At 39.2% G+C, this 14,276-nt stretch overlaps 1 protein-coding gene across 2 annotated transcripts in view; it reads left to right on the top strand.

Annotated features, from left to right (window-relative positions):
- Positions 1–14,276, top strand: part of ELP1 (elongator acetyltransferase complex subunit 1) — a 267,173-nt gene that overhangs the window by 69,590 nt on the left and 183,307 nt on the right. For both annotated transcript variants that reach the window (XM_053703228.1, XM_053703227.1), the window contains exons 10-13: positions 1,533–1,623; positions 3,224–3,454; positions 10,620–10,790; positions 11,685–11,784. In XM_053703228.1, coding sequence (XP_053559203.1) covers positions 1,533–1,623; positions 3,224–3,454; positions 10,620–10,790; positions 11,685–11,784 — 593 coding nt within the window. The remainder of the gene's footprint in view (positions 1–1,532; positions 1,624–3,223; positions 3,455–10,619; positions 10,791–11,684; positions 11,785–14,276) is intronic.

Here is a 14,276-nt window from a genome sequence, read left to right as displayed (position 1 = left end):
TGCTGTGTAGTTGTTTATTCAAGTCATTGTCTGCAACCCTGGAGTCAACTAGGTTTCATATTCTGGGCTGTCTATGGGAAGCCATTCATTAAATACTGAGACTGAGAAGTATGGACTATGCTTGACATGTAGTTCTGATCAGGCTAAAGATTTACTGAAAGAAGTCTCTTGGCTTTTAATTTAAAGGGACAGTAAACACCTGGCAATTACAATATATTTCTGTTGTGTTACTAAAGAATAAAAAATCTGCCAAGTCTTAACGTTTTTAAAACAAATGAACATTCTTTTTACCGGTTATTTATCAATAGCCAAACTCCACTCACCATTTGCCTTATTTGCAGGAGCCAATCTGGGCTTTAGTCAGCAGACTACCAGCCTAGATCATAAACTTAGTATAAAATGCATTTATTTGCAGTTGTTATCAGTTAAAGCGAATTAGGGACAGCTACCTAGCAGAGTTAGCCTTGAAAAGTCAGCATGGTGCCTTTCACGTTTGGAGTATTAGAATATATTGCAAAGCAGTTTTATTATGCATAAATAAACATTTATATAAAAATCTCAAGGTGTTTACTGTCCCTTTAAGTAAGAGTTTCAGTACCTTAGATATGTTAATAAATTGTTTAGGACAAAGGCTAAGGGGAAAGAGAGCATTTCTTCTGATTGTGAATCGTGTCACCAAATTCAGATCAGAGGTTTTTGCACTTCCAGTTTTAAGTAGTGTTGTCTTTTTTGTCTCTGTTATGCAGAAATAGGAACAAATTCTAAAATTGGTGAAGCCATTTTTAGTCTATAAATGCGCATTAATCTTGTCAAAGATATCTCTTCATTCAGAGATTCTGTGGATAGACATATCAAGTCTACTTTTTAAGTCTATTCTGCCTGGCTTACAACTGGCTTCGCTTGATTCTGCTAAATATTTGCTTATTCATGCAAATATGGAGTGAAGACACATTATAATCTTTTATTTATTTATTTTTTGCTCTCATCAAATCTGCGTTAAAAAATACATTTTCCAATCCCCTCTGTAGCTTGTATGACTGTTTAAATTGATGTACAGGAGAGAACATGAAAATGTTAGCACTCACCCATATTTTCTGCGGTGGGGTAAGTGTAACAGGAGATACATTTGGCTAGAGGTGTAATTTTTTTAACGTTTTTTTTTTAATGGTTTGCTGAATCAGCTACTGGTCTTTTGAAAGTACATAATTTACTATTCTCATTGAAGCTGAAATCTCATATCTGTGTCCTTTAAAAAAATCTGTTAGTATATACATTATTAGTGAATGAATACCATTTTAATAACCAGGTGCAGTCGCTAGGAAGCTTTTATTTTTAGTATTATCAAAGAAACTTGAATAATCTACAGAAACAGATGAATCATTTATGGATTACCTAGATAGAATGAAAACAGTTTTAGAACTTTTTAAATTTAAAATATTTTTCATTTTATCAGCATCCACCCATTTAAACTAGATGCAGACTGTCACAGTTCTGTTACCTGTAAAACATGTTTATGTATCTGATTTTAACAGGTGAATGAATTGCTTTGGAACACAGACTCTACAGTGCTGGCAATTTGGCTTCAAGATATTGGAAACAATGACACAAACCCATGCACATATGGTAAGTATTAACGTCAATAATAGCCACTCTTTTATTCTTCTTGTAAGAACTATGCAGTTAGAAAAAAATGATTGTTAAGAAACAAGCTTGTCATTGGAACTGTATTTAATGTGATGGTAAACTCTCCCCTTGATAAATTCAGATCCGGAATGTCAGTGATATTTTAGATGGGGGTTTAATTCATCAGTTGTAATGAAGATGCAATATAACTTACTTTTTAATATAGATAAGAAATTCAAATTCCCCCGTGCTTCACCACCCACTTCATAAGTCAATTTTTCTGTAAGCCAAAGGTTTGAATTGTTGTCCAATCAGCGCTCTCCCCTTTGGGTGCCTTTTGTTGTTGCTAGAGCGCTGATTGGAGAACAATTCAAACCTCTAGCTCACAGAAAAATTTACTTTTGAAGTGGGAGGCGGAGCACAGGATATTTGAATTTCATTTATTTATTAAAAAGTAAGTTATAGCGCATCTTCATTACAACTGATGAATTAAACTCCATCTAAAATATCACTAACATTATAGATCTGTTTTTATAAAGGGGGGAGTTTACCCTTTAAGATACCAATACTTTCTTTCTTATCAACAGTTTTATTCTGTTTTAAACATTATTTTAAAACAAGTGTTTGCATTGAAAACACAGAGCAAACATCATACATTTTATTTCAGTGGTTTTTAAAAAAGACAAAAAAAAATGCTTTTGTCCTAAATAACCCCAAACTTCCTTATCATGTTTGCTGAGATTTGTATCTAAGTGGAGGTAGACCTAGAAGCATGAGAACGAGGCTCCCATTGGAGCGCAAAACTTCCATGCAATGTGAACGCGAGGTCACATTCACATTGCGCCTCACTTCTAATACCAGTGCACAATTGTGTCACAATCAAACTTGCAACAGCAGCTTATCCCTTGGAAGCTCTTTTTAAGTGCTGGTGAAGACAGGGCTTCTGCCAATCCCTTTACCATATGAATATGAATTCCACAGCACAATGTAGAAGAAATCTTTATCTTGGTACAAAAGTCATGCGACATTTCGAGACTAGCTCTTAATCTTGCAACTTAATTTTGCCTATCGCAGCGTGACATACCCCCTTCGCTGCGCTAGGATCTCTGCCGTGACTATCAGCATGAGAACGAGGCTCCCATTGGAGCCTATGAAAGCTTGCTCTCATGAGCTCAAAACTTCCATGTAGTGTGAACGCGAGGTCACGTTCACATTGCGCCTCACTTCTAATACTAGTGCACAATTGTGTGCTCTGGTATTAGGAGTGAAGTGTAAATATCGCGCTTGCGTAAGTTCAATTTTGCGCTCCACTAGTATGATAGCCCATACTGGGCATAGGGTGTTCTAGCAATTTAAAAGTATAGATTGATCCAAGGAAAAACTAGGCTGGACATTCTGAAGTCAGTTTGTCCTTCAAAAAAATGTAGAAAGTTGGAAATGTTATTGCCTAAATGACAGAAGATCAAAATTAGACTTTTTTTGTAATCATTAGAATATATATCATAAAATGTATCTCACAATTTCTACTGTGTAATATTTTAAAATTTTGTTAAACACTAGTTTGTGTCTGACAGCTGATTTTTCTCTCTCTTTGTTATAGTTCAGCTGTGGACCGTTGGAAACTACCACTGGTATCTCAAACAGAGTTTACATTTTGGGAATGATGAAAATAAACAAATAGTGTCCCTAGCGTGGGACCCTGAGAATTCTTTCAGACTGCACATTATCTGCAGAGGGTGGCAGTACATCTGCTATGACTGGTTCTGGAGCACAGATTGTAGTGGAAGAGAAGGTCCTTTGGGACATGCTGATGTGGCAGTTATTGACGGGGGTAATGTCCTATAGTTGTTCTTTGCGCCACTGCTGAAAAATTATTCTGTATGAAAAACATATATGGAATTAAGTACCTAATTTGCCGTTGCATTAAACTTAACATTATTGGACATGAAACCCACATTTCCTTCCTAAGATAGAGTCCACGGCTTCATTCCTTATTGTTGGGAAATACAACACCTGGCTACCATGAGGAGGCAAAGACACCCCAGCCAAAGGCTTAAACATCCCTCCCACTTCCTCATTACCCCAGTCATTCTTTGCCTTTCGTCACGATAGGAGGTGGCAGAGAAGTGTCAGAAGATTCAGAGAGTCCTGAAAAAGGACTGGAGTTTTAAGTAGTCATGTCAACCTCTCAGTGAGAGTATTGATGAAAGTCTGGAGATGCAGGGAAAGTTTTTTCTACGAAACCATCCATACTACTTCTAACAGCTCCTAAGAAATCAGTGTTGACGAGTTTCACTGCCTGCTTTCTCTCACTCAAGTCCATGTCAGAAGCGCTTCAATAAGACTGTCACACTTGAGAGGCTGTGTTCTGTTCCACAGCATGGATCCTGGAGGTAAGATCATTTAAACTTTTTACCCTTAAAATAACAGGGTCACAGTGTGGCTGTCATGGTTTTTTACCTCTTTTGTTTGCCATGTGCTGCTGGCAGCCATTTTACTCACCTCTCTTGCTGACTCTGGTGCATACTGTGTGATGCTGCTCATTTCCTGCACTTCCTTTTATGGCCAGACTGGTGTTCATCATCAGTGTGAGACAGGATGCAGTCTCAGAATTGTGATGTCATCACTTATTATTTAAAGGGCCTCTGTTCATTATGCTTTGCCCTTGCGTTGTCTCAGACCTGTTTGTGAGAGCTCCTGTGTATTACCTGTCTGTCTGCCGTCCCTCCTGGTTCCTGATCCCTGGCTTGTTCCTGACTCTGCTGTTCTCCTTGTTCCTGATTCCGGCTCGTCTGACTACTCGCTTTGGCTCCTGACTCGGCCCGTCTGACTACCAGCTCTGGTTTTGATTCCTGGCTTATTATTTGCTTTGTGGACTTTTTATTATTTTTTGCTATTAATATAGGTGTGATTATTTTTGCACTTCTCGTCTCTGTCTGATTCCTGGCACCCTGACACTGGCTCCTTTATACCTTGATAGGATCCAGAGTTAATATCCTCTGAAGGGGGTTTATTGAACAGTTGGGGTTAATTAATCAGTGTATTTATTATTTGCATGCTGCTTTGTGTGGCTTTATTTTCTGGGCTCATAGACTGTGTGTTTTTGGCTGGAACAAACAGGTTTCATTTTCATTTTTGAAAGTGTTTCACAGCTCCTATTAACTTGCTGTAAATTTCATAGCATGTGGTCTATGTTCATTTCCTCCATTCCGGCTAAGACTTCAACCTGAGGAGAGCATTTCCACTGTTAACTGTCTGGGTCTAGGAGGTGGTGAGTGCCCCAGCCATTGGGAGTATATTAAAAAAAAAACAACATTTTTATTTTGTGTCCTTCTGTGGGTATAACCTGAACTATGGAGAACTCTACTTTGTACTTCTTCTGTACAAAATCATACCCGTTTATATTATGAGGAGGCCGTGATTTTCCCGCTCAATCAATTATGTTCCATATGCCTTAAAACCGTTATAAAGTCTAAGAAGGGACACAAGCCTGCTAAGGCTATTAGTCCCTCTGAGCCGTCTACCTCTCAGGACTCGGCATCCCATGAGAGTACTACCCTTGCTACATTATCCACTCCACATGCAGTTCCCCATAGCACATCTAATCCTCCATCCATAGGGGGCCTTCTTCCTGCGGACTTTGCCGTGCAGTTACAAATGGCGGTGTCTGCGGCCCTCAGTGCATTACCTCGCTCTAACAAATGCATGAGAAAGGTTAAACATAGCTCTTCTGACCCGGAGCAATCTAAATATTTATCGGATTTAGTTATTATGTCCCAGTTATCCGATGATGAGTTAACCTCTGTAGCTTCAGAGGGTGAACTTTCTGGGTCGGAGTCCTTAGCGTCTAAGCCTCCTGCTGCGGAGGAACCGTCCTTTAGATTTAAAATCTAGAACTTTTTTATTTATTTTTTATTAAAGGAGGTTCTGTCTACGTTAGAGGTTCCAGAGGCCTCGCTGCCTGAGGAACCTATGATACCTAAATTAGACAGAGTTTACGAAGACAGGAAAGTTCCTTTGACTTTTTCTGTGCCGGTTAAAATGGGGAACATTATTAACAACGAATGGGAAAGAATTGGATCTTCCTTTTCCCCCTTGTCTACTTTTAAAAAGTTGTTCCCGGTCCTGGACTCTCAACTGGATTTGTGGGGCTCTATTCCTAAGGTGGATGGTGCTACCTCTATGCTTGCTAAACATACTACTATACCTCTTGAGGATAGTTCTTCGTTCAGAGAGCCGATGGGTAAGAAAATGGAAACTTTTCTGAGAAAGATGTTTCAACATACTGGATTTTTGTTTCAACTGGAGGCTGCAGTTGCCGCGGTTTCCGGAGCAGCTACCTACTGGTGCGACTCTTTTTTTGGAACTCATTGAGGTGGAGTCTCCTCTCAAGGATATTCAAGACAGAATTAAAGCTCTGAGAATTGCTAATTATTTTATTTATGATGCGAACATGCACATTGTTTGCCTAAATGCAAAGGCCTCTGGCTTTGCGGTCTTAGCCCACCGGGCATTCTGGTTGAAGTCTTGGTCTGTGGATATGACTTCTAAGTCCAGACTCCTTTCTCTTCCCTTCAAGGGAAAGATTTTATTTGGTCCAGCCCTTGACTCCATTATTTCTAAGGTTACCGGAGGCAAGGGTGCCTTCCTACTGCAAGATAAGAAGAAGAAGTGTAAGGGACAACAATCTTCTAATTTTTGATCTGACAAATTCCAACATCAACAATCCTCCTCCAATCTTGAGCATCCCAAGAGTTCTGGGAAGCCGACTCAGTCCTGGAATAAGTCCATGCAGAATAAGAAGACCGCCGAAAACAAATCGGCATGAAGGAGCAGCCCCCGATCCCGCTTGGTTCAGGGACGTACAGGATCCGTGGGTCCTGGAGGTCGTATTCGGGGATACAAGATAGTTTTCAAATAGGCAGATTCCTACTCTCAAACCTGTCTACCAGACCAGAAAAGAGGGATGCCTTTCTAGTTTGCGTTCGGGACCCATCCTCCTTAGGATTTGTTGTCCCGAAGCCTATCTAAGAAAGAGATTTGGGGTTTTATTCAAACCTTTTCATGGTCCCAAAGAAGGAAGGAACTTTCCCCCCAATTCTGGACCTAAAGTGCTTAAACAAATTTCTCAGTGGCCCTTCCTTCAAGATGGAGACGATAAGGTCCATCCTTCCTTTAGTTCAGGAAGGCCAGTTTATGACCACTATAGATCTGAAGGACACTTACCTTCATGTTCCAATCCACAGGGAACACTTTCAGTTCCTGAGGTTTGCAATCCTGGACCAGCACTTCAAGTACATTGCCCTTCCGTTTGGCCTAGCTACTGCTCCAAGAATCCTTACGAAGGTTCTGTGGGCACTTCTAGCCATCGCCAGAACTCAGGGTATTACAGTAGCCCCATACTTGGACGATATTCTGCCGCAAGCACCATCTTTTTGTCTTACGGAAGAATTCTCTGAGTCCCTTCTCAGTCTTCTTCGATCACATGGATGGAAGATAAACTTGGAAAAGAGTTCTCTTGTCCCAAGTACCAGGGTGGAATTCCTGGGAACTGTAATAGACTCCATATCCATGAGGATATTTCTAACAGACCAGAGACATTGCAAGCTAACTTCGGCATGTCTTGCCCTCCAGACCTCCTTGAGTCCCTCTGTGGCTCAGTGTATGGAGGTGATTGGTCTCATGGTGTCCTGCATGGACATCATTCCTTTTGCCAGGTTACGTCTTAGACCTTTACAACTGTGCATGCTGAGACAATGGAATGGCGATCATTCTGATCTGTCTCTACAGATTGTATTAGACAGCCGGTCGAGAGAATTGCTCTCTTGGTGGCTCTGTCCAGATCATCTGTCCCGAGGGACGTGCTTCTTAAGACCATCCTGGGAGATTGTGACTAGTACGGACACAAGCCTATCCGGATGGGGAGCTGTTTGTGGTGCCAGGGAGGCACATGGGTTGTGGACTCAGGAGGAGTCCTCTCTCCCGATCAATTTTGGAACTACAGGCAATCTTCAATGCCTTGAAGCCTTGGCCACTTCTGGGTTCATCCCAGTTTATCAGATTCCAATCAGACAATATATCCTCTGTGGCTTACATCAACCATCAGGGGGGGAACAAGTAGTTCCTTGACGATGAAGGAAGTATCTCAGATTCTAGAGTGCAGCTGTTCCCTGTCAGCGATTCACATTCCGGGTGTGGACAACTGGGAGGTGGATTTTCTCAGCAGGCAATCCTTCCACCCAGGGGAATGGTGTCTCCATCCCAAGGTGTTTGCAGAGATATGCAGCAAGTGGGGGATGCCGAAGATAGATCTCATGGCGTCTCATCTCAATGCCAAGCTACCCTGGTATGGGTCGAGGGATCCCCAAGCGAATCTAATAGATGCACTAGTAGTGCCCTGGAGGTTTAAAAGCATATATTTTGCCTCCATTACTGCTTCTTCCTCGAGTGGTTTGCGGATCTAGTGGGGATATCCTCATCTCCTCCATGTAAGTTACCTTGTCGCAGAGACCTGCTGTTACAAGATTTATTTGTTCATCAAGATCTAGATTCTCTGAGGCTGACTGTGTGGAGATTGAGTACTTAGTCTTAGCCAAGAGAGGTTTCTCTGAGAGTGTCATTGATACGCTTATTCAAGCTCGTAAACCAGTTACTCTACCACAAAGACTGGAGGACCTACTTATTCTGGTGGGAAGAGCGTGGTTTTTCCTGGCACAGAGTTAAGGTTGCCAGGATCTTATCTTTTCTCCAGGATGGACTGGAGAAGGGCCTTTCTGCTAGTTCCCTGAGGGGATAGATTTCGGCCCTGTCGGTTTTATTGCAGAAGAATCCTTCTTCATTGAAGGAACATTTACTTCACCATTTGGATGTGGTTTGTATCTTGAAGTTCTATCTTCAAGCTACTAAGGAGTTTAGACAATCTTCCTCTTTGTTTGTTGTCTTTTCGGGGAAGTGTAAGGGGCAGAAGGCTACTTCGACTTCCCTATCTTTTTGGTTAAGGAGTGTCATCCGCATGGCTTACGAGACAGCGGGACATCATCCTCCTGAGAGGATAACGGCTCCTTCCACTAGAGCAGTGGCTTCCTCTTGGTCCTTTAAGAATGAGGCCTTCTATGGATCAGATTTGTATGGCAGCTACCTGGTCCTCCGTACATACTTTTTCTAATTTTTACAAGTTTAATGTTTTTGCTTCGGCTGAAGCAGCTTTCGGGAGAAAAGTTTTGCAGGCTGTGGTGCCCTCACAATAGGGTCCGCCTCTTCCTTTTTGTTCCCTCCCATTATTTATTCAGTGTCCTCTGGAGCTTGGGTATAGTTTTCCCAACAGTAAGGAATGAAGCCATGGACTCTATCTTAGGAAGGCAAACATAATTTATGCTTACTAGATAAATTCCTTTCCTTCTGGATAGGGAGAGTCCACAGCCCCTCTCATTTTTTCTTGTCTAGGGGCGGCCCCCTATAATTTATCTTATTCTTCTGGCACCATTTATACCCTGATATTTCCCCTACTTTTCCTTGTTTCCTCTACAGAATGACTGGGGTAATGAGGAAGTGGGAGGGATAGTTAAGCCTTTGGATGGGGTGTCTTTGCCTCCTCCTGATGGCCAGGTGTTGTATTTTCCAACAGTAAGGAATGAAGCTGTGGACTCTCCCTATCCGGAAGGAAAGGAATTTATCTGGTAAGCATAAATTTATGTTTTTTTCTTTCACTATTCAGATAGAGCATGTGATTTTAAACAGCTTCCCAATTTACTTCTTTTATCTAATTTTTTTTATTTTCTTGGTATCCTTTGTTGAAATGGATACCTAGGTAGGCTCAGGAGCTGCTGATTGGTGGTTGCACATATATGCCTCATGTTATTGGCTCATCTGATGTGTTCAGGTAGCTCCCAGTAGGGCATTGCTGCTTCTTCAACAAAGCATAATAAGAGAATGAAGCACTTTAGATAATAGAAGCAATTTGCAAGTATTTTCTATCTGAATCATTTGGGGTTTTATGTCCCTTTAATTTATGTTGAACTCTGAGGACACAGTTACATCTACGACTATTTCCTTAAAGGAACACGAAACCAAAATGTCTCTTTTTTTTTTGTTTGTTTTAAATTCAGATAGAGCACACATTTTTAAACAACTCTCCAACTGAGAGTGTAATTTCCTCTGCTGACTGTGTTTACACAGCATTTCATAGCCTATACTATACCACAGGCAATTTCTAATGCCAATATAAGGGTAAAGGAGCTATTTGTAAACAACTTAACGGACCAGTCAACACAGTAGATTTGCATAATCAACAAATGCAATATAACAAGACAATGCAATTGCACTTAGTCTGAACTTCAAATGAGTAGTAGATTTTTTTTTCTGACAATTTTAAAAGTTGTCTTTCCACTTGCCCTGTACCATGTGACAGCCATCAGCCAATCACAAATGCATACACGTACCATGTGGCAGCCATCAGCCAATCACAAATGCATACACGCTTATTCTGTGAATTCTTGCACATGCTCAGTAGGAGCTGGTGACTCAAAAAGTTTGAATATAAAAAGACTGTGCACATTTTGTTAATGGAAGTAAATTGGAAAGTTGTTTAAAATTGCATGCTCTATCTGAATAATGAAAGTTTAATTTTGAATTGAGTGTCCCTTTAATACACTCCAGCAGGTTAAATGGATGATTAGAAACAAATTAAAGGAGAGAAAACTGTCCCTTTAAGCAAAATAAATATCCTTTTAATGTTTTTCAATTTTAAAAAAAAAAGTGCATAACCACTGGCATTTTGAGTTTGAGTATAAAATGTAACAATATGTAAGATATAACAGAAAAGAATGGGGTACAAAGGGAGGTGTGAAAAAAAACTACGGAGATATGGTGGTGCAAATTATTTCTCCATTCTTCCTTTTAATGACTTGGAAATATACTGATTTTTGAATAGGCTGTGTATTTCTGTTAGAAATGTCTGACCTAAGCGTTTATGTGATTTATTTCTTTTTCTTTTTCAGATAAAGTTTTAGTGACTTCCTTCCAGCAGTCTGTGGTCCCTCCTCCTATGTGTACGTTTCACATTCAGTTTCCGTGTGCAGTAAATGAAGTTACTTTTCACATGGATCCTCAGAAGAGCCATAATCTTGCTATCCTTGATGTCAAAAATACTATTTATATCTACACATATGGTGCGTATTTTTATCCGTTTACACTGGCCTTGTTTTTAAGAAATATGTACTAGATCGAGGATTGCTAGTGGAAAACCACCTGTAAGAAGCCTTAAAGAGCTATAATAGTAGAAAAATGAGATGCATTAATTCGTTAGAGAATTTAATTTTATGACTGTCGTCCCTGAGCCACTATGTGTTTAACCACTACAAAGGGTTTAAACGCACAGTAGAAGTGTCGCTCGGGGCCCGCAAGCAATGCAGTCTTGAGCAAATACCGTTGCTAATCCAATCAGCAGCGCTAGTTGCACATCTGAGTCATGTGACCAGCACTACTGATTGGATCAGCGTTGGTCTCTGATCGGGACTAGCAATTCTCCATGAGTCTTGAGCTGCACTTCTCCTGTGTGTTTAACCCCTTTGCAGTAGTGTTAGGTCTATATTTGTAAAATAAGATGCTCTAATGAATTAGAACATGTAATTTTTTTCGACTATTATCGCCCTTTAAATTTTATGGTGTGCAATTAAAGGGACAGTAAAGTCAAAATTAAACTTTAGTGATTTAGAGCATTCAGTTTTCAACACCATTTTACTTCTGTTATCAAATGTTTTGTTCTTTTGGCATCCTTTGTTTAATACTAAACCTTATGTAGGCTTATAGAACCTCAGGAGTGTGCACATGCTTTTAGCATTCTATGGCAGCATTGTTTGCAACTATATATACCATTGCTATAAACAATGTTGCTAAAGACACGTGAACGCTCCTGAGCTCACCTAGGATACCAAGAGAACTAAGCAAAATTGATAATAGAAGTAAATAAGAAAGTTGCTTAAAATTGCATGCTCTATCCATCACATTTAAGATTAATTTTGACTTTTCGCAAAAATTAACTGAATGAACTATGCTAATTTCAGGACACAACACAGTTAAAGATCCGACTGTGAAAATAGGAGCAGTTGGAGGAAATGGATTTAAAGTGTCTGCACAAACTCCAGTCTTAGAAAAAGAATACAGGTACGTTTGTTGTGAAATAGAATGTTTACCTGCACATGCAACAGGGTTAAAGGGACATTCCAGTCAAAATGTAAATGCACACAGATTTATTACATCTTTGAAAAGAAACATATTTGCAATATACATGTATTGGCCAAAATACTTCTAGTAAAAGTTATCACTGGTTTAGTATTAGCATTTAAAAAAAAAAAAAAAAATTTGAACAACTTTATTGAAGATAAAGTAAAGCAGTACAAAAATAGGGAGACGCAGCTCCGCTACAATTCAACTCCAACAGTTGTCACATTTTACTGAGTCACAAATCAGATTTATAAAATACATCATAACAGTGTGAAATAACTCAATTTTTCCTTTAGACCCCCTGAAAGGTCAGAAACAATGTCAAATAAGTTCTGAGGAGGTTTCTAAATACTCCTGTAATAAACAGATAAGCCAGAAGGGCTTTAGAAACAAAAACATAAATAAAAATACAAATACAAAATGAAGAGAAAAGAGTGGTGGCAATAAAGAAAAATAAAAACAAACCTAAAAATGGGGTCCCGTCCCGTCTGCATCTCCTTATGAGGTCTATATCTCATTTGTGTACTTTGATAAATCCTGACCTTAGGATGAGCTGAAACAAATGGGGAGTGAATCACCAACTCTGATAGTTTGCATGTACTCATCCCATGTATGGGAAATCTCAGCATAAATCTCCATTTTCTCGTTTTTAAGATAATAATATTCCTCCAATTCAACCAAATCTGAAACCTTCCGAACCCACATACCTAACGAAGGAGCGTCTCCATGCTTCCAGTTTTTTGCGATCAATACCTTAACCCCATTGGTCATGATCCTAAATAGGCGAAGATAAGGTTTATATTTAATATTAGGGGGTTTATTCAATAGCCATATAAGGGGGTCTAATGGAAGCTCAACTCCCAATATAAGTTCTATCTCAGAAATTACTAGTGTTAGCATTTTACTCTGCACGTGCACGTGAAGCATAGCTAGATATACTCAGTGCACCAGCATTTTAAATACTGCAGCTGCTCAGAGCGTCAGTGAGGGTTGTGTGATGTCAGTAATTACCAAATCGAGTCATTACCAGATGGTACAAGCACCTTAGGCTCTCTGAGGAAGTGCTGTGTTTGAAATGCTGGTGCACGGTGCATATTTAAATACACTTTTTAAACAGCTATAGCTTTTATTAGAAGCATTTTTGCTAACACATGTAAATTACAAAACTGCTTGTATTCAAAACTGAAATGCATCCAGGTGGATTCCAATTTTGACTGGAATATCCCTTTAATTCTAATACAGTAAGTAGGAGACAGGGAGACATTTTTGCAGCTATATTATTTGTATCCTTATTTACAGCTAACAGATTCTGCAGATCTATACAGAGCATACAATAAAGAAAGACTGTGTATGGTCATGCTCTCTAGAGCACAATTATTACAAAGTTTCCATATGATTTTGAATGCAATAGGTCCATACTAGAAGGACAGAAACTTTGCAGATGGTGAAAATGGGGTTAAAGGGATAGTGTAGTCAAAACTTTAAAGGGACACTCTAGTCAAAATTAAACTTTCATGATTCAGATAGGGCATGCAATTTTAAACAATTTTCCAATTTACTTCTATTATCTAATTTGCTCAATTCTTTAGATATCCTTTGTTGGAGAAATAGCAATGCACATGTGTGAGCCAATCACACAAGGCATCTATGTGCAGCAACCAATCATCAGCTACTGAGCCTATCTAGATATGCTTTTCAGCAAGTGATATCAAGAGAATGAAGCAAATTAGATAATAGAAGTAAATTAGAAAGTTGTTTAAAATGACATGCTCTTTCTAAATCATGAAAGAGAAAAATTGGGTTTCATGTCCCTTTAACTTTCATGAGTCAGATAGAGCATGTCATTTTAAGCAACTTTTTCATTTACTCCTATTATCAATTTTTCTTTGTTCTCTTGGTATTTTTATTTGAATGTAAGCTAAGGAGCCGGCCCATTTTTGGTTCAGCACCTGGGTAGAGCTTGCTGATTGGCGGCTACATTCAGACACCAATCAGAAAGCGCTACCCAGGTGCTGAACTAAAAATGGGCCGGCTCCTATGCTTACATTTTTGCTATTTCAAATAAAGATAAATCAAGAGAACAAAATAAAATTGATAATAGGAGTAAATTACAAAGTTGCTTTAAATTGCCTGCTCTATTGGAATCATGAAAGTTTATTTTTGTCTAAACTATTCCTTTAAACTATGGCTACGACTGCTCACTGTGCATATGAAAACTAAATGTAAAATGATGTGTGTTCCTGGCAAAGGTGAATTCCTTAAATGTGTTGCAATAATTCCACTGGATCATAGTTCCACATATGGTACTATTTTTTATGAAAATTAGTATTTTGCAAATGGCTTTCTTATATTTTACCCTGCAACTTCAAATCATGTTCTCAGTTTTACAATCAGAGATTTTTTTATAGTCTTGATTTTTTTTTTTAATATAA

This window comes from Bombina bombina, chromosome 2 (assembly GCF_027579735.1).
Source record: "Bombina bombina isolate aBomBom1 chromosome 2, aBomBom1.pri, whole genome shotgun sequence".
Taxonomy (NCBI): Eukaryota; Metazoa; Chordata; class Amphibia; order Anura; family Bombinatoridae; genus Bombina; species Bombina bombina.
The sequence above is the reverse complement of the archived record's forward strand: the minus strand, read 5'-3'. Positions and strand labels throughout refer to the sequence as shown.